This window comes from Rhinoderma darwinii, chromosome 2, assembly GCF_050947455.1.
Source record: "Rhinoderma darwinii isolate aRhiDar2 chromosome 2, aRhiDar2.hap1, whole genome shotgun sequence".
NCBI classification, from domain to species: domain Eukaryota; kingdom Metazoa; phylum Chordata; class Amphibia; order Anura; family Rhinodermatidae; genus Rhinoderma; species Rhinoderma darwinii.
This window is the reverse complement of record NC_134688.1, coordinates 100107678-100128672: the sequence shown is the minus strand read 5'-3', so window position 1 is coordinate 100128672 and position 20995 is coordinate 100107678. Positions and strand designations below refer to the sequence as shown.

At 44.2% G+C, this 20995-nt stretch overlaps 1 protein-coding gene across 2 annotated transcripts in view; it reads right to left on the bottom strand.

Moving 5' to 3' along the window:
* The window catches only part of B4GALNT1 (beta-1,4-N-acetyl-galactosaminyltransferase 1), a 178768-nt gene that overhangs the window by 79429 nt on the left and 78344 nt on the right, over positions 1 to 20995 (bottom strand). For both annotated transcript variants that reach the window (XM_075851967.1, XM_075851966.1), the window contains exons 2-3: positions 15854 to 16057; positions 3667 to 3840 (exon numbers count right to left, since the gene is read on the bottom strand). In XM_075851967.1, the coding sequence (XP_075708082.1) occupies positions 3667 to 3840; positions 15854 to 16056 (377 nt within the window). In that variant the 5' untranslated portion in view covers position 16057. The remainder of the gene's footprint in view (positions 1 to 3666; positions 3841 to 15853; positions 16058 to 20995) is intronic.

The following is a 20995-nucleotide window of genomic DNA, read 5'->3' as shown; positions in this document are numbered from 1 at the left end:
TTTGGAGCTCTTTTTCAATGGAGTTAATGAAAAACTCCTCCAAAAACGTCCCAAGAAGTGAGATGCACTTCTTTTTCGCGGGCGTCTTTTTACCCGCCGTATTTTGACAGTGACGCGTAAAATTAAGGCTCATGGGAACAGAAAACCGTAAAACCTATTGAAAGCAATGGGCAGATGTTTGTAGGCGTATTAGGGGCGGTTTTTTAGGTGTAATTCGAGGCGTAAAACGCCCAAATTACGTCTGAAAACACTGCGTGTGAACATACCCTAATACAACCAGGAAACTAAATGAGATTCCAAGTAATCTCATCTACAAGTTGCAATTTTTTCCGCACGTAAATTTACATGTGATGAGTATTTTAAAATCTGCAGTATGACCATTTATCTTGCACTTCCGCAAATTTTATCTGACAAGTTTATAGCAAAACACACCAAAATACGCAGCATAAAACTGTACTTCTTTCCGCATCAAAATGTAAAAACAGTACCTAAAAACGCATTAAAAAAGGTTTGGATTTTACCTGCAGAATTACTTGCGTTTACCTGCGGTTTTGAGGCAAATTTTCTGCAACAAATTAAGCAACGTGTGCATGTAGCCTGAGGGTTCACACGCTAAGGCTGGGTTCACACAACCTATTTTCAGGCGTAAACGAGGCGTATTATGCCTCGTTTTACGTCTGAAAATACGGCTACAATACGTCGGCAAACATCTACCCAGTCATCTGAATGGGTTTGCCGACGTACTGTGCAGACAAGCTGTTATTTACGCGTCGTCGTTTGACAGCTGTCAAACGACGACGCGTAAATTGACTGCCTCGGCAAAGAAGTGCAGGGCACTTCTTTGAAACGTAATTTGAGCCGTTCTTCATTGAACTCAAAGAAGAGCAGCCCAAGATATACGAGCGTCACAGACGCCTCGTATATTACGAGGAGGAGCATTTACGGCTGAAACGACGCAGCTGTTTTCTTCTAAAAACAGGCTGTCATTTCAGCCGTAAAAGCCAGCTAGCGTGTGAACATACCCTCAAACTCAATGAAGCACAGCTCAAAATTTACGGCTGTCAGAGAAGCCTCGCAAAATGCGAGGAGGAGCATTTACGTCTGAAACGAGGCAGATGTTTTCTCCTGAAAACAGTCTGTCTTTTCAGACGTAAAAGCCAGCTAGCGTGTGCACATACCCTGAGCATAAAACATTTGAAAATACGGAGCTGTTTTCAAGGGAAAACCGCTCCTGATTTTCAGGCGTTTTTGAAGCTGAAAATTAATTTGGAGCTTCTCTTGAGGCGTTTTTCATGGTGTTCAATGGAAAATCAGCTCCAAAATACGCCTCAAGTGACATGCTACTTCTTTTTAAGGAGCAACCCTTTTTTACGCTCCATTTTTTAAAACAGAAGCGTAAAAAGACGCCCTATATGATTTAAATGCTGTTTTTTTTAGTTGATTTTAATGTGCAGATGTTTGTAGGCGTTCAGCTTCCGTTTTTCCAGGCATTTTTCGAGGCGTAAATGCCCCGAAATACGCCTGAAAACACTGCGTGTGAACATACCCTTAACTAATTGTCATTAAACCCGCAGTTAAATGCAGGTAATTCCACAGGTAAAATTTGCACCTAAGGCCTTGACCACACATAGTGGAATTGCTGCGTATATTCCGTCCAGAATTGCAGATGAAAAATAGGCAGCAGAACACAGTAGCAGCAAAGTGGGTGAAATGTAACAAATCTCATCCACACGCTGCGTAAAATTTGACCAGAAATTCACCTGCAGTGCGTATTTTTCAATTCCTGCTGCGGAAAGTGGACAGAATTGCTGCGTTTTTCAGAGGAGATGTCACCATCTCCCAGCATTAAGAAAAACGCAGGAAATGGTGCGGTTGTTTCGCAGCGGAAATCCTGCTAGTTTCTGCGGAAACTCCGTTACATGTGGACAAGCCATAATCGTGCGTTATTATGCGTTTTTAGGTGCGGTAGTTACATTTTGATGCAGAAATAGGTGCGGTTTTATGCTGCAGATTTTGGTGCGTTTTTTTACAAACTTGTTTGATACAATTCTGAGGCAGAAACACAAGAGAAATTGACATGCTGGGGATTTGAAAGTACGCACTACGGGTCAATTTACGCACGAAAAAATTCTGCAACGTGTAGATGAGATTACTTGAGCTCTTATTTACTTTGCTGGTACCGTATGCTGCGGATTTCCACAGGAAAATCTGTGTGGCAAATCCGCACATAATATGCATAGTGTGCATTTGCCCTAAGGCTACATGCACACATTGCGGAATTTAAAACCGCAGTTAACTGCAGGTAATTCCGCAGGTAAAATCCACACCTAAGGCCTTATTCACATGAACGTGTTTTACGTCCGTGCTACAAACGTGATTTTCACGCGCGTCGCACGGACCTATGTTAATGAATGGGGCGGTTCAGACTGTCAGTGAATTTCATGCAGCGTATGTGCACTGGGTAAAACTCACAACATGTCCTATATTTGCCTGTGTTTCGCGCTACACGCACCCATTGAAGTGAATGGGTGCGTGCAAATCGCGCTCGGCACACGGAAGCACTTCCGTGTGCCACGCGTGATTCGCGCAATGGTAGTAAAAACTATGAATGAAAACAGAAAAGCACCACGTGCTTTTCTGTTTGTAAACATAAAACCAGAGTGTCATCATGATGCCGGCTGCGCGAAAATCACGCAGCAGCGCACCATATGCTGATGACACACGGACCTTTTGCGCGCGCAAAACGCAGCGTTTTTTTTGCGTGCGCAAAACGGACATGTCCGTGTGAATAAAGCCTAATAGTGGGTTTTTTAGGAGTTTCTAGGTGCGGTTTTACATTTGATGCGGAAATTGGTGCAGTTTTAGGCCGGATTTACACGAGCGTGTGCGTTTTGCGCGGGCAAAAAACATGGCATTTTGCGCGCGCAAAAGGTACTTAACAGCTCCGTGTGTCATCACCATATGATGCGTGGCTGCGTGATTTTCACGCAGCCGCCATCATTATGACACTCTGTTTGTATGTTTGCATGTGGTGCTTTAATGTTTTCATTCATACTTTTTACAGCTGTTGCGCAAATCACGCGCGTTACACGGAAGTGCTTCCGTGTGCTGGGCGTGATTGTCACGCACCCATTGACTTCAATGGGTGCGTGAGGCGCGAACAATGCACAAATATAGGACATGTCGTGAGTTTTACGCAGCACACACACGCTGCGTGAAACTCACGGACAGTCTGCACGGCCCCATAGACTAACATAGGTCCATGCGAGGTGCGTGAAAATCACGCACGTTGCACGGACGTATATCCCGTTCGTCTGAATAAGCCCTTATGCTGAGGTTTTGTAGCTTTTTTTTTTTTTTTTTACAAACTTTATACAATTCGCAGGCGAATGCGCAAGATAAATTGACATGCTGTGGATTTGAAAATACGAAACCGAAGGTTACATTATGTGCGGAAAAATTCTGCAACGTGTAGATGAGATTACTTGAGGTCTCATTTACTTTGCTGGTACCGTATAACACTGCAGATTTGCCAAACCAAAATCCGTGCGGCAAATCTGCACATAATCTGCATTGTATTCATCTGGCCTTAGGCTTCATGCACACAGCCCTTATTGTTCTGAGTAGCTATTTATACGACGGTTACAATAATGTTTGACCAGTTACCTCATCTTGAAGTTTTTATATTCCAGCTCTCTTCTCTTGTGTGTTTCATCAATCCGTGAGGGCTCCATCGCTGCTGTGAAGTTTCGTGAGTAAGGTTTTCCTAGTAACTCCTGTCGGAAGGGAATGTTCAGTGTTTTCTCTGCTTCACATTTGCAATTGTTCTTTGGCAAGAGTCTGTGGAACGACAATAAGCCAAAATGGTTAAACAACACGTTCAGTCATTAATAATTCCAGAACATTATTATCAGAAGTATCGGGGTATGTTCACACGCTGAGCCAAAAACGTCTGAAAATACGGAGCTGTTTTCAAGGGAAAACAGCACCTGATTTTAAGACGTTTTTGAGCAACTCATGTTTTTCGTGGTGTTTTTGCGCACCGTTTTCGCGTTTTTTTAGGCAGTTTTTGGAGCTGCTTTCAATAGTCTATGAGAAAACGGCTCCAAAAACATCCAGAGAAGTGTCCTGCACTTCTTTTGACGAGGCTGTTATTTTACGCGCCGTCTTTTTTGTAAAACGCCTCCATTACGCCTGAAAATAGGTCGTGTGAACCCAGTCTTAGGGTATGTTCACACGACCTATTTTCGGCCGTTTTTCGGGACGTTTTTGGAGCCGTTTTCCATAGACTCTATTGAAAAAGCTGTAAAAACGCAGCGAGAATCACAAGTGGCACAAAAAACGTCTGAAAATCAGGATCTGTATTCCCTTGAAAACAGCTCCGTATTTTGAGACGTCATTGACTCTGCGTGTGAACCCTCAGGGTATGTTCACACGCAGTGTTTTCAGCCATTTTTCAGGACATAAATGCCTCGAAAAACACCTGAAAAACGTTGAGTGCCTCCAAACATCTGCCCATTGATTTAAAAAAAAAAAACGGCATTTCATTCTGACGGGATGTTTTTTTACACGGACGTTTGAAAAAAGGCACGTGAAAAACGCCCCATAAAAAAAAGTGCATGTCCCTTCTTGAGCTGTTTTTGGAGCCGTGTGTCAATAGAAAAACGCTCCAAAAAATTGCATAAAAAATGTTTGATGCGTTAAAAACGGTTGAAAATCAGAGGTTATTTTCCCTTGAAAACAGCCCCGTATTTTCCAGCCGTTTTTAATTTAGAATGTGAATATCATGAAGGACCACACACAGAGCCCCTGAACAACGTTTCTCTTTCAAGTCATATAGAGAATACTCTCTTCTGGCCCTGAATAATTGCAAGATTACAATGATTTTACCTTCCTCCACAGGAAAGGACTAAAATTACGTGTACAATGTCAGGAACTTCTTGGCGGAAAAGGAAGAATATAATTTCTCAGGAATTATTATTACCCAGTATTAATTTAGCGAGCGCACACTTTTTTTCAGTGCTGCGATGACAATACACATCATTAGAAGCTCCACAGGGCGCAGGAACCGATGACAGTCCTGAGTCAACAGCAGGCAGGAATTGTATGCATCGATGTCAGACGCAGCAGCACAGCCAGATATGTTAGGCCTCCTTCACACACAATGTTTCTGACAATTATTAGGCTGGGTTCACACTGAGATTTTTGCAGGTAGAAAATCGCCATTAAAATTGGAATTTTGAGGCAGATTTTGCTCTGCCTGCACGCCGATTTTCGCAGCGTTTTTCGCCTGCGCCCATTGAGCGCAACGGGCAAAAAACACTGCGAAATACGCCCGGCTCCCTGCACTGTGTTCGGTCCACTACTTGCGGCCGAAATACGTCCGTCAATTACGGACGTAATTAGTGTGTGTGCACATACCCCTAGAGCCATAAATAACTATGACGCTCGGAGCCCAGCCCCCTGCACTGTGTTCGGTCCAGGAAATACTGCCGACATATGGTTTGTATATCACGGACCGAACACAATCGTGGTGTGAAGCCTTAGACTGTTTAGGGACACGTCCCTTTGACAAGGGTAATGGTAACACCCAGTTGTCAATTTATTCATAATTTATTCAGGATTGGCACAACGCAAAGATCTAAGAAAATATGTAAAAAAAAATGTTTTTTTTTTATGGGGAATGCAAGTATGTACTAAAATAGAGATCTTAGTAAAGGTAACAGGTCCTCTTTAAACTTTTATTTTGAGGATGTGTGAGGTGTCTAATTTCCTGCTTGTTTCACACCTTTAGCTACTAACATAAATTGGTATGTATTTTTTATGAAAAATTACACACCTAGACGGTACTGAGTTGCATTTTGACAATGTACCAGGTGTCTACTTTCAGAGAATATATGGGTTTGGCATGATATTTTTAGTTTGTAATTTAGGTTTTATTTGTACATGTGAAGAGTGTGATAATTGTCCTCACTACCAGCAAAATGTCCAAAAAAAAAAAAACCTGGCAGTGGAAGGTTTAAAATTTAAGTCGGAAACACACACACACATACTGGCAGATTTACTTTTGTGTCTGCGCCTAGAATGTGTTGAAAAATGTGCCCCAATTTGGCGCATTTTGCCACATTTTATTTTCGAACAGATGTTTGCACCTCTCTAGACACTAAAAAAAAAAAAGTTCAGAATAAGGGAGGCGGTGTGGCTTAAAATGCGCCAATCGTACCAAAATGCGCCAAAGATCTGGCACAAAATTCTGTTGCAAGTTAAGACAAATCCAATAGGGTACAAGGAGGAAAAAAGTGTCGAGCTAGATGCGCCAAATTTATCATACAGCATTCACTAATGTAATAAATGTATGTGCACACGAGAACTGGCTTTTACGTCTGAAAAGACAGACTGTTTTCAGGAGAAAACAGCTGCGTCGTTTCAGACGTGAAAGCTCCTCCTCGCATTTTGCGAGGCGTCTTTGACGCCCGTAATCTTGAGCTGCTCTTCATTGACTTCAATGAAGAACGGCTCAAATTACGTTGCAAAGTAGTGTCCCGCACTTCTTTGCCGAGGCAGTCATTTTACGCGTTGTCGTTTGACAGCTGTCAAACGACGACGCGTAAATGACAGGTCATCAGCACAGTACGTCGGCAAACCCATTGAAATGAATATGCAGATGTTTGCCGACGTATCGTAGCCTTATTTTCAGACGTAAAATGAGGCATAATACGCCTCGTTTACGTCTGAAAATAGGTCGTGTGAACCCAGCCTAATGCATCTTCTGAATGCTTGGTCTAAGTCTACACTGTCTAGAATTTACACAGTTTAATAAATATGCCCAACATTTTTGTTGCAATTTTAAATAGGAGCTACGCTTCCATCAAACTTTTGATATGTCAGAGACATTTTAAAAGTTTGAATCGGTGTGTGTCCGGGTGCTGAGACCCTCACCGTTGCTGAAACGAAGGTACACAAGTGCTCAGCTCAGCACTTTGAACCTTTGGCTGTGATCAGCGCCCATTGTCAGGATAAAAGCAGCTTCCCTAGAATGTCTATGTATGCCATTTTCAGCTTGACAGGTGGCGCCGATCACAGCCGAAGGTTCAAAGTGCTCAGGTGAGCGCTTGTATACCTTCGTTTCAGCAACAGTGGGGTCTCAGCACCCGGACCCACACGATTCAAACTTTTGATATGTCCCTATGACATATCAAAAATTTGATGGATGTGTAAATACTTTTTTTTAAGCTCAGGTATTTTTTTTTAGACAAAGGAGTTGACACAAAAGAAAGGAGAAGCATCAGTCTTTCCATTATACCTTTCCTTTCTTTTGGAGCCACTTCTGACTTTGGCTAAAAAAATCGGAGCCAAAAACTGAATCAAAACTATGGGGAGAAGTAAACAACATTTCTACGTCATTTGTTTCCCACACTGAAATCAACAAAACGAAAGGGGGCTTGGCCAGATGCATTTATTATGATTTACGCCTGACACTAGCGTGAATTATAGCAGAAATTCATACCTCCCCACCGTCCCGGATTCTGGGCAGTGTCCCGCTGTCCCGGGCAGCTGGTGGTATGTCCCGATGTCAACTGTATCTGCTTCCTCAAGATGCAAATACAGTTGAATCCAATGCTGAAGCAGGGAACCGTCAGCTCCCTGCTTCAGCATTCACTGTATGAAGCAGCCGTGAGCCGCTCAGCACAAACAGAGCAGAGGGATCTCCTCCACTTGTCATGGGAACGAGGCTAGGTATGTATTTATTTATTTTTTTCTTTTATTAGGCACTATGGGGCATTATACTGTGTGGGGCAGCTATAGGGGCATTATACTATATGGGGGCAGACATAGGGGCATTATACAGTATGGAGACAGCTATAGGGGCATTATACTGTATGAGGAAACTGGGGGCATTTTACTGTATGGGGAAACTATGGGACATTTTACTGTATGGGGCAGCTATAGGGGCTTATACTGTATGGATGCAGCTATAGGGGCATTATACTGTATGGAGGCAGCTATGGAGTATTGTATTTTATGGTGGAAGCTATAGGGACGATATACTGTATGGGGCCAGCTAAAGAGGCATTGTACTGTATGGGGCAGCTGTGGGAGCATTGTGCTGTATGGGGGTAGCTAGGGGGCATTATACTGTATGGGGGCATCTGTGTGGGCATTATACTGTATGGGGGCAGCTCTGGGGGCATTATACTGTATGGGTGCAGCTCTGTGGCATTATACTGTATGGGGGCATCTGTGTTGGCTTTATATTTTACGGGTGCACCTATGGGGGTATTATACTTTATGGTGGTGGCAATGGGGCATTATACAATGTGGGGGGAGCTATTTGGCATTATACGTTGTGGGAGGCAATATGATATATTATACTGTGGGGGGCAGTTATACAGATATTATACTGTGTGGGGGGTTCTAGGGGCATTATACTGTGGTGAGGCATTATGGGAGCATGATACTATGTGGGCTGAATTAGGTGTGTATGGGCGGGGAGTGGGTGGAGTTAGAGGCATGTCTTTTTGCGATACTTGAGAGTTGTGAGGTATGGAAATCTACGCCAGCTCCTGGCTTGCATGGATTTCATAATATATCGCATGGACAGATTTAATAAGAAGCGTGTGCCTCTTATTAAATGTGACATCCCTAGCTTGTTTTTTATTAAGACTGACCGTGTGTGTGTGTGTGTGTGTGTGTGTGTGTGTGTGTGTGTGTGTGTGTGTGGTCCTGGCCGCCTTGTTCTAACTCACCAAGGGGCTGTGGGCTCTGTCCTAGTGTCCAAATAGTCAATCTGCTGCTGAATATACACACTTTCTAGGCCCAATTTTGTAGTCAACTATGAGAAAAAGCCAAAGAACATGAACAAACCCACATAAATACAGGGGGCATGCATCATCCTTTTTGCACAGCTTTTCTGGCGTAATTTGTGAAGTTTTTCTGTCTAAACTGTCTAAAGAAAAAATGTATCATTCATTTGTGCCTTTTTCAATCACTTTGGCTGTAAAGGATCTGCCAGGCACAGCGGGGTTAACGCCCATAGGTAATCAGTCGGCACCTGAGTCTATGTCTCTGAGACTGACTCCAGCTTCCACCACTCAGGCTGGCAGGCTTAGTAGTGGGAGAGCCTATCGCAGCCTGGCCAGACTCAGCTAGCTCCCGCCCTCTGTCTATTTATACCTGCCTTTCCTGTTCCTCCAGTGCTTGTGATTCTTCTCGTGTGGTTTCCTGGCCCAGCTACAGCGCCTGACTATTTGATCCTGCTCCATACTGACCCTGGCTTACTGACTACTCTCCTGCTCTGCGTTTGGTACCTCGTACACTCCTGGTTTGACTCGGCTCGTTCACCTCTCTTGTTGCTCACGGTGTTGCCGTGGGCAACTGCCCCATTTCCCTTAGCTTTGTGTACCCTTGTCTGTTTGTCTCGTGCACTTACTGAGCGTAGGGACCGCCGCCCAGTTGTACCCCGTCGCATAGGGCGGTCGTTGCAAGTAGGCAGGGACAGAGTGGCGGGTAGATTAGGGCTCACTTGTCTGTTTCCCTACCCCTATCATTACATAATCACAAGCCCGTTACCTAGTCTACCCTGGTCCCTGTCTCTACTATGGACCCCCTTGAGACCCTGGCCCAGCAAATGCAGGGTCTCTCCCTACAGGTCCAGGCCCTGGCTCAGAGGGTCAACCAGCCTGACACTACCATGGTAGTGCCCCTCACCTCACCCCTTGAACCCCACCTCAAGTTGCCTGACCGGTTCTCAGGGGACCGGAGGACTTTTCTCTCCTTTCGGGAGAGTTGTAGGCTTTACTTTCGCTTAAAGCCTCACTCCTCAGGTTCTGAGAACCAGCGGGTGGGTATAATTATGTCCCGGCTCCAGGAAGGGCCCCAAGAGTGGGCCTTCTCCTTGGCTCCTGACGCCCCTGAACTTTCCTCCGTTGATCGTTTCTTCTCTGCTCTCGGACTCATTTATGACGAGACTGACAGGACTGCCTTTGCCGAGAGTCAGCTGGTGACCTTACGACAGGGTAAGAGACCTGTTGAGGAGTATTGTTCTGACTTTAGGAAGTGGTGCGTAGCTTCTCGGTGGAATGACCCTGCCTTAAGGTGCCAGTTTAGGTTGGGTCTGTCGAACGCCCTGAAAGACCTGCTAGTTAGCTATCCCTCTTCTGACTCCCTAGACCAGGTTATGGCTTTAGCGGTATGACTTGACCGACGTCTCAGGGAACGACAACTTGAACGTTTTTGTGTTTTCCCCTCTGACTCCCCCATGATGCCTCCCGAGGTCCCGTTGCTTCGCTCTTCCACGGAAGACTCGGAGGTACCTATGCAACTCGGGGCCTCCGTGTCCCCCCGACAACGTAGAGAGTTCCGCAGGAAGAATGGTCTCTGCTTCTATTGTGGGGATGACAAGCATCAAGTGAACACCTGTCCTAGGCGTAAGAATAAGCAGCCGGAAAACTTCCGCGCCTAAGTGATCATCGGGGAGGTCACTTGGGTGCACAGGTAATATGAAACGTAATAAGATCTTGCTTCCCTTTCAGGTCTCTTTTGGTGGTAGGTCTGCTACCGGCAGTGCCTTCGTGGATTCAGGGTCTTCTACTAATATCATGTCTGTGGAATTTGCTATGTCTCTAGCTATGCCTTTGATTGATTTGCCTAAACCTGTTCCGGTAGTGGGTATCGACTCCACTCCTCTTGCTAATGGTTATTTTACACAGCATACCCCTGTTTTTGAACTCCTTGTTGGCTCCATGCATTTGGAGCAGTGCTCTGTACTGTTGATGCAGGGATTATCGTCCGATTTGGTTTTAGGCCTTCCCTGGTTGCAGTTGCATAATCCCACGTTTGACTGGAATACTGGGGAGCTTACCAAATGGGGTAATGTTTTGCTGTTAATTCTATTTCTCCCCCTGAGGTGGTGAACACGCTACCTGAGTTTGTGCAGGACTTCGCTGATGTTTTCTCTAAGGAGGCCTCCGAAGTGTTACCTCCTCATAGAGAATACGATTGCGCTATCGAATTGGTACCAGGAGCTAAGCTCCCTAAGGGTAGGATATTTAATCTTTCTTGTCCCGAACGTGAAGCCATGAGAGAGTATATCCAGGAATGCCTGGCCAAAGGTTACATTCGCCCCTCTACTTCTCCGGTAGGTGCTGGCTTCTTCTTCGTAGGGAAGAAGGATGGTGGTCTTAGGCCATGCATTGACTACCGTAACTTGAATAAGGTCACTGTAAGGAACCAGTATCCCCTTCCTTTGATTCCTGATCTCTTTAATCAGGTTCAGGGGGCCCAATGGTTCTCTAAGTTTGATCTACGGGGGGCGTATAACCTTATCCGCATCAAAGAGGGGGATGAGTGGAAGACTGCGTTTAACACGCCCGAAGGTCATTTCGAATACCTCATCATGCCCTTTGGGTTGCGTAATGCTCCTGTGGTCTTCCAGAATTTCATAAATGAAATTTTAAGGGATTACCTGGTCGTTTTTCTTGTAGTGTACCTTGATGACATACTGGTGTTTTCCAAGGACCTGTCCTCCCACATTGAGCATGTCAGGAAGGTGCTCCAGGTCCTTCGGGAAAACAAACTGTTTGCGAAAACCTAAAAATGTGTGTTTGGGGTACAGGAGATACCATTTTTGGGTCAAATCCTCACTCCTCATGAATTCCGCATGGACCCCGCCAAGGTCCAGGCTGTGGCAGAATGGGTCCAATCTGCCTCCCTGAAGGCGTTACAGTGTTTCTTGGGGTTCGCTAATTATTACAGGAGATTTATTGCTAACTTCTCGGTCATCGCTAAGCCTCTTACGGACCTCACTCGCAAAGGTGCTGATCTCCTCCACTGGCCTCCTGAGGCTGTTCAGGCTTTTGAGGTCCTTAAGAAGTGCTTTATCTCGGTGCTGGTTCAGCCCAACCAAATGGAGCCATTTATCGTGGAAGTTGACGCATGCGAGGTGGGAGTGGAGGCTGTCTTGTACCAGGTCCCTCACCCATCTCCGTCCCTGTGCCTACTTCTCCAGGAAGTTTTTGCCCACTGAGAGTAACTATAATATTGGCAACCGCGAACTCTTAGCCATTAAATGGGCATTTGAAGAGTGGCGCCACTTCCTGGAGGGGGCTAGGCACCAGGTAACGGTCTTTACCGACCACAAGAATCTGGTTTTCCTAGAATCTGCCCGGAGGCTAAACCCGAGACAAGCTCGATGGGCGCTATTTTTTACTAGATTCAACTTTTTGGTTACCCATAGGGCTGGGTCTAAAAATATTAAGGCCGATGCACTGTCACGTATCTTCATGGCCAGCCCCCCTTCGGAGGAAGATCCTGCTTGTATTCTGCCTCCTGGTATAATCATTTCTTCTATTGATTCTGATTTAGTCTCAGAAATCGCTGCTGATCAAGGTTCAGCCCCCGGGAACCTTCCTGAGGACAAGCTGTTTGTTCCCCTGCAATTCCGGCTAAGGGTACTTAGGGAAAACCATGACTTCGCACTATCTGGTCATCCAGGCGTCCTGGGTACCAAACACCTCATTGCCAGAAACTATTGGTGGCCTGGGTTGCCTAAAGACGTTAAGGCCTACGTCGCCGCTTGTGAGGTTTGTGCTAGGTCCAAGACTCCCAGGTCCCGACCAGCGGGCTTACTACATTCTTTGCCCATTCCCCAGAGACCTTGGACCCATATCTCCATGGATTTTATCACCGATTTGCCTCCATCTCAAGGCAAGTCGGTGGTGTGGGTTGTAGTAGACCGCTTTAGTAAGATGTGCCACTTTGTGCCCCTCAAACTACCCAATGCCAAGACGTTAGCTACCTTGTTTGTCAAACAATTCCTGCGTCTCCATGGGGTCCCTGTCAATATTGTTTTGGACAGAGGGGTACAATTTGTTTCATTGTTTTGGAGAGCCTTCTGTAAAAAGTTGGAGATTGATCTGTCAAAATTTACAGGTGCAAAAGACTACTCTTAGGGTATGTTCACACGGGCTATTTTCGTCAGTTTTTCGGGCCGTAAACTGACGAAAAACTGACGAAAAATTGGAAGCAGAACGTCTCCGAACATCTGGCCATTGATTTCAATTGGAAAAACGGCATTGTGTTCCGACAGGCTGTTTTTTTACGCGGCCGCGTAAAAAAAAAATAGCCTGCGAAAAAAAAGTGCATGTCACTTCTTGAGCCGTTTTTTGAGCCGTTTTTCATTGACTATAGAAAAAAAGCTAAAAAAAACTTCCGTGAAAAACGTGAGTTTGATCAAAAAACGTCTGAAAATACGGAGCTGTTTTGAAGTGAAAACAGCTCCTGGTTTTCAGACTTTTTTTTTAGCAACTCACGTGTTTTGCTGCATTTTTTACGGCTGTTTTTGGAGCTGTTTTTCTATAGAGTCAATGAAAAAAGGCTCCAAAAACTTCCCAAGAAGTGACATGCACTTCTTTTCCACGGGCGTCTTTTTACGTGCCATTTTTGGATAACGAGGCGTAAAAAAACGCCCTGTCCGAACAGAATGCCGTATTTCCCATTGAAATCAATCGGCAGATGCTTGCAGGCGTTCTGCTTCCGATTTTTCAGCCGTTTCTCAGGACGTTTACGGCCCGAAAAACGGCTGAAAACACTACGTGTGCACAAACCCTTAGACACAAAACGGTCTTCAAAAAATCCTCTCATGATAAATGCCCCCGACAGAGATTATGGAAACTCCATGTAAATATTATATTGGTCACATTAGAATAAAGGACCCAAGGCTAAAGTGCTAACCACTGAACCATGCTGGAATTGGGTAATAGGTAATATATTTTTCCCAGGCTATGATAACCACATTCTATTTGTCATTTTGAAATTTCAAGGGTAAGATTTGTTTATTTTTGGGAAGTCTAATATAAACCTATAAGCTCATCCCTCTGTTCCTTCTATTTCATGTGATATGGGCATAGTCATTGAGTAATAATTGTTTCCTGTGAGTAACATGTTGTGAATACAATTAATGTGCAGTGTCCTTGGATCTGGTGATATGACTTAAATATAAAAGAATGTAATACATTTTTTGACTGCATATAATATACAGGTATATCCTAAAAATACATAAAAAAAATAAATCTAATCTGTCAAGTGATACAAATAAAAATTACAAGCAGTGGCTGATGTTGTGACTGTTATGTCTTCGACATGTGATAAGTCTTGTTAGATAATAATTGGACACAGAGCAAATTGACTTATGAAGGTTCAACTAAATTTTTCCGTGTTATGTCCCTGTTAATGATTATACTGTAAAGGGTCTATTTACACTGCGTTTGCAGTTCACGTCTGAGGTATATACTGGGAGTATTTCCCGACGTATACTACTGACAGATGCCACTCTATAGGCATACAGTGGCATCCATCTCCTATAGGCTCCTATGTTAAAAACTGACTGCACAATCTTATATAGTTTTTAAAAAGTATACTTACACTCTTTGGGCGCCGTTAGGTTAATGGGGGCCTACGAATAGGTTTGACATATGTGCCTTTCCTGACACATAAACCAGTGCAAACGCAGAGTAAATTTAGCTTAAGGGCTCATACACATGTCAAAGCCTATACCTGCGATGCTGCATTAACCCCTTAACGATCTTTTGACGGTGGGCGGTGTAGGTCCCCAGTCTGTAGAAAACGTTTATGAGCGCTCATCTTCTAAGCTGGAGCTGAACTTAGAGCAGACTTCTAAATACAGCTGGGGCCGGAAAAATCTCCTACCCCAGCTGCTTAACCCTTTGACGGTGACCACGTCATGATCAAAGCGGACTCCAGTGACGTGATCGGAGACGAAGGGGGACCCTCTGCAGTCAGCCCTGGGAACCTGGAGAGAACCCCAGGGCTGTCTGTTCAGTATGCCTACTGTTAGGACGCACTATGTCCTGCCCTAAGAGTAGCCTGTGTCATAGTGAGACAGTGTAATATATTAGCATACAGGAGTATGCTAATACATTATAAGTCAAAAATAAAGTGGTAAATAAAGTTCTCTTCATGGGATTGAAAAAAAAATGTCATAGAAAAAAGGCCAGAAAAGCTATTATTTAGCCTAAAATATATTTTATTGCCCATCCATTACATAAAAACAAAAAACTGACACATATTAGGTATCTACACGACCATGATAACCCAAAGAATTAATTTGAGACGTTATTTAACGTGAAATGTGAATAGGATAAGAAGTAAACAAAAAAATTCCAAAAATCGCTTCTTCCTGTATTCACGCTGCAAAAAAGAAATTATATAATTTACACAGTAAATTTTTTCTACCACCCCCAATGCGCCGAAAAAAAAAACCAATTTCTCCTGCATAAAACAAGGCCTCATATAGCGACATCAATGAAAAAACGAAAACAGTTATGGCTGCTGAAAGGCAGAGAGGCAAAAAACTAAAAAATTAACTAAGGCCCATAAGGGGTAAATCTATTTTTTTGTTTTGTTTACAGATTCATATGGAATCCATAAGTAGAAAAAATGCTCTGCGTGCCTTCATGTAAAACTGGTTCAGTGTGGACCAAGAGCACGCGACTGACGCCATAAATGGATCTGTAATACGGACATGTGTATAAACATTTGGGTGTAGTCACAGTCTTGATTCACAGTAGAGCTGGTCTTTGATGTAAGTATTTGTCCCCTTTCTGATTAGCATTTTGATACCTTTCCCTGTCAGAACATTTGCTGAAGTCGCGAACATTGAAAAATATTTACAATGATTGACATGATTTTCCATGAGAAAAATACTTTTCACTGTTGCAAATTTTGTAACTTACATAGACCTTCAAATTGGCAGAAAAAAATTCCCAGTGATTGCAATAAACTTTCATCAAACTGTAAACAATGCAGAGTCTACACAAAAATGCAGAATACATACTCTAGTACTTCATCTTTCCATTTCAAGGATATCCCAGCATATTTTTCAAGTGGCTGCAAAAGATTGGTATCCAGTACATCCTCGGGGGCTTCTCTGTTCCAGACAGCTACCACCTTGTCGGACTTGTTCCACACATGAAAGCATATGAAAGACATTGGCACCAAGACTGCCACAGTAAAGCACAGCTTTCTGTTGGCCCGCATTCTGTAAAGAAACACATAAATGGGTAAAATATTAATGGATAAATTCAAAACAAAAAGATCTGAAAAACCATGAAAACGTTAGACCCTATTCAAGCCATGTTTGGGCCATACAACAGTACAAGTACTGTAATGTTCCCATAAGTTTCTAGGGGGTAAATGTATACCAAAAGAGTGTCCTCGTATAAATAGAAAGCCCTTTATTTTTAATGAATAAGAGGCTAGACAAAAAAAAAATGCCCGAAATATCCCTTTAAACATGGATAGTAGTTGGTTGCTATGGGCAACAAGCGCTATTGTGATACATGATGTGGTGTAAATTGTGAGCCGTTAGCAGTTTATATATTTTTGGTCATGTAATATGTCCGATCCCATTGTCAATATTATGTGGTATTTGCTATCTGTGATTTTACATAGGGCTGCAAGAAGTGCAACTAATACAATTTCAAAGAATTTCAATGACATATTGAGCAACAGTGAGTTCTGCTCCTTCTCTTGTCACATCTACAATTTGCTGACAGGATGAATGTCCTTTTGTTGGACGCACTTGTTGGGAACACGCATGACTCACAATGTAGCGATTCATAAAAATAACAGCATCTTATTGTTACAATATTTATATATGCCAATAGATATGATAGACGGAAAAAACCCACAATTTTGCCTTAGAATTTCCTAAAGTGTTCTATAAATACAGTACTGTGACATAAAAGTAATATAATCCAGTAATCCCCATTACTCAGCAGCTTAAAATATGAAAATTCATCCAAAAATACTAATCGTGGCATAAAATATGTACAAAGTAGGGAGACCTTCAGTAAATATTGACCATAATCCAGCCCACTGTACTTCAATATTATAACATAACACAAACCTAAAGCCATCCTACTGGCAGTCATTATAATGCCCTCAGAAAGCTTTCCACGGATCTAGGATGGCACATAGATCTGATTTGTTAGAAAGTCAAATTCAATAATAATGCACACGTGGCACTATGGAGAGCCGGGTGCCACTTTAATGACTTCCTGTATTGTTGCCATTCAGAATCTAGTAATCTAGTAAAAAAAAAAAAACAAGATTATGAAGAACCATATGCAAATGCCGTGGTCAATTTTACAGAAGGTAAATGGTTATGGCTTTAATGTTTGAGACTTGAGAAAACAGACACAAACGCTAAGAGAATATATCATATGGGGTTGATATGTTCCAATCAGATTCAAGCGAATGGTTCTTGTGCTTGAAGACAGCAGCGCTAAATACTAAGCCACAGCGCCTTCCATATACAAAGTAAACAATAAAGTGATGGGAGTCACAGAAAAATGCTCCAACATGATGTGAAGTTGGAAAATTTACAATGACTTGGATCTAGAACGTTAAGCTTCATATCTGACTGTTCAGTGGAACCTGAACTGATCAATCTACTAAAACATTCCACAAACGAAGGCTTACTGGAAATGACACAGGACCATGAAATCTATAGATGACAAAAGCTTCACAATTTGTTACGGTTTACCAATATTGGTTCCAAACAGACAAGGATGTTTCTGAAAATACTAACTAAGGCTGGGCAATTAATCGAAATCGAAATTCAGCTCAATTAATCGACGTCATCTTGCGAGTTTTGGTTTTATCAATAATTTTCTCCCAGATTAAACTGTATCTGCATCATCAGGACGCAGATCCAGTTGAATCCAATGGTAGAGCAGAGGGCCGTAAGGTCACTGCTCTACCATTCCCTATGTATCGCTAGATGCAAGGCAGTGACGTCATTGCGCCTGTCTGCGTCGCGCCGCACAGACCAGAGAAGCAGAGGGATCTCCTCCACTCGTCAGTGAAACGGGGTTAGGTGAGTATGTATATTATTATTTTTATCAGGCGCTATTGGGCTCAGCTGTAAGGGCATTATAAGCGTGGGGGCAGCTATGGGGGACTTTATACTGTGTGGGGTGCATATATGGGGGCATTATACTGTGCGGAGCGCAGTTATGGGGCATTATACTGTGTGGAGGGTAGTTATGAGAGGCATTATACTGTGTGGATAACAGTTATGGGGGCATTATACTGTGTGGGGGCAGCTATGAGGGGCATTATACTCTGCGGGGGCAGCTATGAAGGGCATTATACACTGTGGAGGGCAGATATAGGGGCATTATACTGTCTGGTTGCAATTATACGGGCGTTATACTGTGTGGGGGCAGTTATGAGGGGCATTATACTGTGTGGAGAACAGTTATGAGGGCATTATACTGTGTGGAGGGCAGTTATGGCTGCATTATACTGTGTGGAGGGCAGTTATGAGGGGCACTATACTGTGTGAAGAACAGTTATGGGGTCATTATACTCTGTGAGGGCAGCTATGAAGGGCATTATACTCTGTGGAGGGCAGATATAGTGGCATTATACTGTGTGGTTGCAGTTATAGGGGTATTATACTGGTGTGAGGAGAACTATAAGGGCAATATACTGTGTCAGGGCAGTGTCAAGGGGTATATTATGTACAGTAGTATACTGCATGCCCAGGGGATACATATAAATTTAATGGCGTAGCATGAAAAAGGGTTGTGGCCTAAATATTCGTTCAATAATCGTAATCGACGTTACATGTTCAATTAATCGTGATTTAGGTCATACTTGCCCAGCCCTGATAGTAACCATAGTCAGGGCCGCCATCAGGAATTTCAGGGCCCCCTACAGCTAAATTTTCTGGGCCCCCCTACCGTGGCACCGCCTGTTAACGGTACTCCGTCCAGCACTATATCATGGTACCCAGGGCCGCCATCAGGGGGGGTATTAGGGGTACTGATGTGAGAGGCCCGGCCAAACGTATTTGAAAGGGGGGCCCGGCAAACTGCCGCGACTTGCCTTTGGTAGAAAAAAAAACAGGCCCCTGCAATGGGGCCCGTTTTTTTCACCAAAAGAATGTCGTGAGCTGCGGGCCCCCCTTACAATTAGGTTTGGCCGGGCCTCTCACATCAGTACCCCTAATACCCCCCTGATGGCGGCCCTGGGTAGCATGGGGGTCGTCATGGGGGCCGTCAAACACCGCCACCCATGCGACCGATCACGCGCACCCGCAAACTCCCGCGCATGCGCACCCGCACCCGCGACCGCCTGGAACCGTGCACTGAATTTTGAGGCAGATTTTGACCTGCCCACACTATCTTGCCGCGTTATTTTGCTGCGTTTTTTGCCCGCGCCGATTGAGGACAGCAGACAAAAAACGCAGCGAAAAATGAATTTTCTGCCTCCCATTGAATTCGATGGGAGGTCAGAGGCGGAACAGCGGCAAGAAAGGACGTGCTGCTTTTTCTTTTTTCCGCGACTGGCTCCCATTGATTTCAGATCAAATCAATGGGAGGCGGTTTTGGAAGTTGTTTGGCGCTGATTTTGACGCAGTGTCCGAGTCAATATCATGGCCCAAAAACTCTGTGAACTGGGCCTTATTGTTAGGGCTTATTCAGACGAATGTGTAATACATCCGTGCAACGTGTGTGATTTTCACGCGCCTCGCACAGACCTATGTTACTCTATGTGACCGTGCAGAATGTCAGTGATTTTCACGCAGCGTGTGTCCGTGTGTCCGCTGCGTAAAACTCACGACATGTCCTATATTTTTGCATTGTTCGCGCATCACGCACCCATTGAATTCAATGGGTGCGTGAAAATCATGCCCAGCATTCCCGCAGCCGTATAAACTATGAATGAAAACAGAAAAGCACCACGTGCTACAAACATACAAACAGTGTCATAATGATGGCGGCTGCGCGAAAATCACGCAGTCACGCATCATACGCTGCTGCCACACGGAGCTGTTATGGAGCTTTTGCATGCGCAAAACGCCACATTTTTGCGCGCGCAAAAATCACACGCTCGTGTAAATCCGGCCTTAGGGTAGGAACACACTAGGCATGAACGATTTTATGCAACACATTTTATTGTGGAAAATCCGCAGCGTATTACAGTCGCAGCCGAGTGGATGAGATTTGAACAAATCTCATTCACACGCTGCAAAAAAAATTGACCTGAAGTTGTGGCTTTTTAAGCCGCAGCATGTCAATGTATTCTGTGGAATCGCCGCTCCTCTGTTGCGGAAATGCTGCGGTTCTGCCGCAAAAATCACAAATGAGAAAAAAAAAAGGCACTTTTTTAAATTTATAAAAAAGTTTAGACTTCCCCCGGCCGTAGTCCTGGTGACGCGATCCTCTATTCTTAGCGCAGCCCGGCCTCCTGTCATGACGCTTCATCCCATGTGACTGCTGCAGCGGTCACATGGTCTACAGCGTCATCCCAGGAGGCGGGGCTACGTTCAGAAGAGAGAGATGCGTCACCAGGACTACGGCCGGGGGACGTCTAAACTTTTTTTTCCCTGCAGGATTCCCGCAGCGGACACGCCTCACCAAACCTGCGCCACTATTTGGTGCGGTTTTGCTGTCGGAATTCCCTGCGGCTACCGGGGCGGATAAGCTGTGTAGTTTTACTCAGCATATCCGCCTAGTGTGTCCCTTATGATGTCGCTCCTGGAGCTGCTGCCAGTCTCTAAATAGGCAGTTGGTTCAGTAGAATTTGGAATTATTTTTTTTTGTGAAGCAGCTTAAAAAAATACAAAACTTTTGTGTTAGGGCCTGTTCACATCACCGTTTGCTTCCGTTCCGTGGTACCGTCTGAGGTTTCCGTCGGGTGAACCCGCAACGGAAAGTGACAGTGACGGATTTACACGAGCGTGTGCTTTTTGCGCGCGCAAAAAACGTGGCGTTTTGCGCATGCAAAAGCTCCATAACAGCTCCGTGTGTCAGCAGCGTATGATACGTGGCTGCGTGATTTTCGCGCAGCCGCCATCATTATGACACTCTGTTTGTAGCTCGTGGTGCTTTTCTGTTTTCATTCATAGTTTATACTGCTGCAGAAGTGCTGGGCGTGATTTTCATGCACCCATTGACTTCAA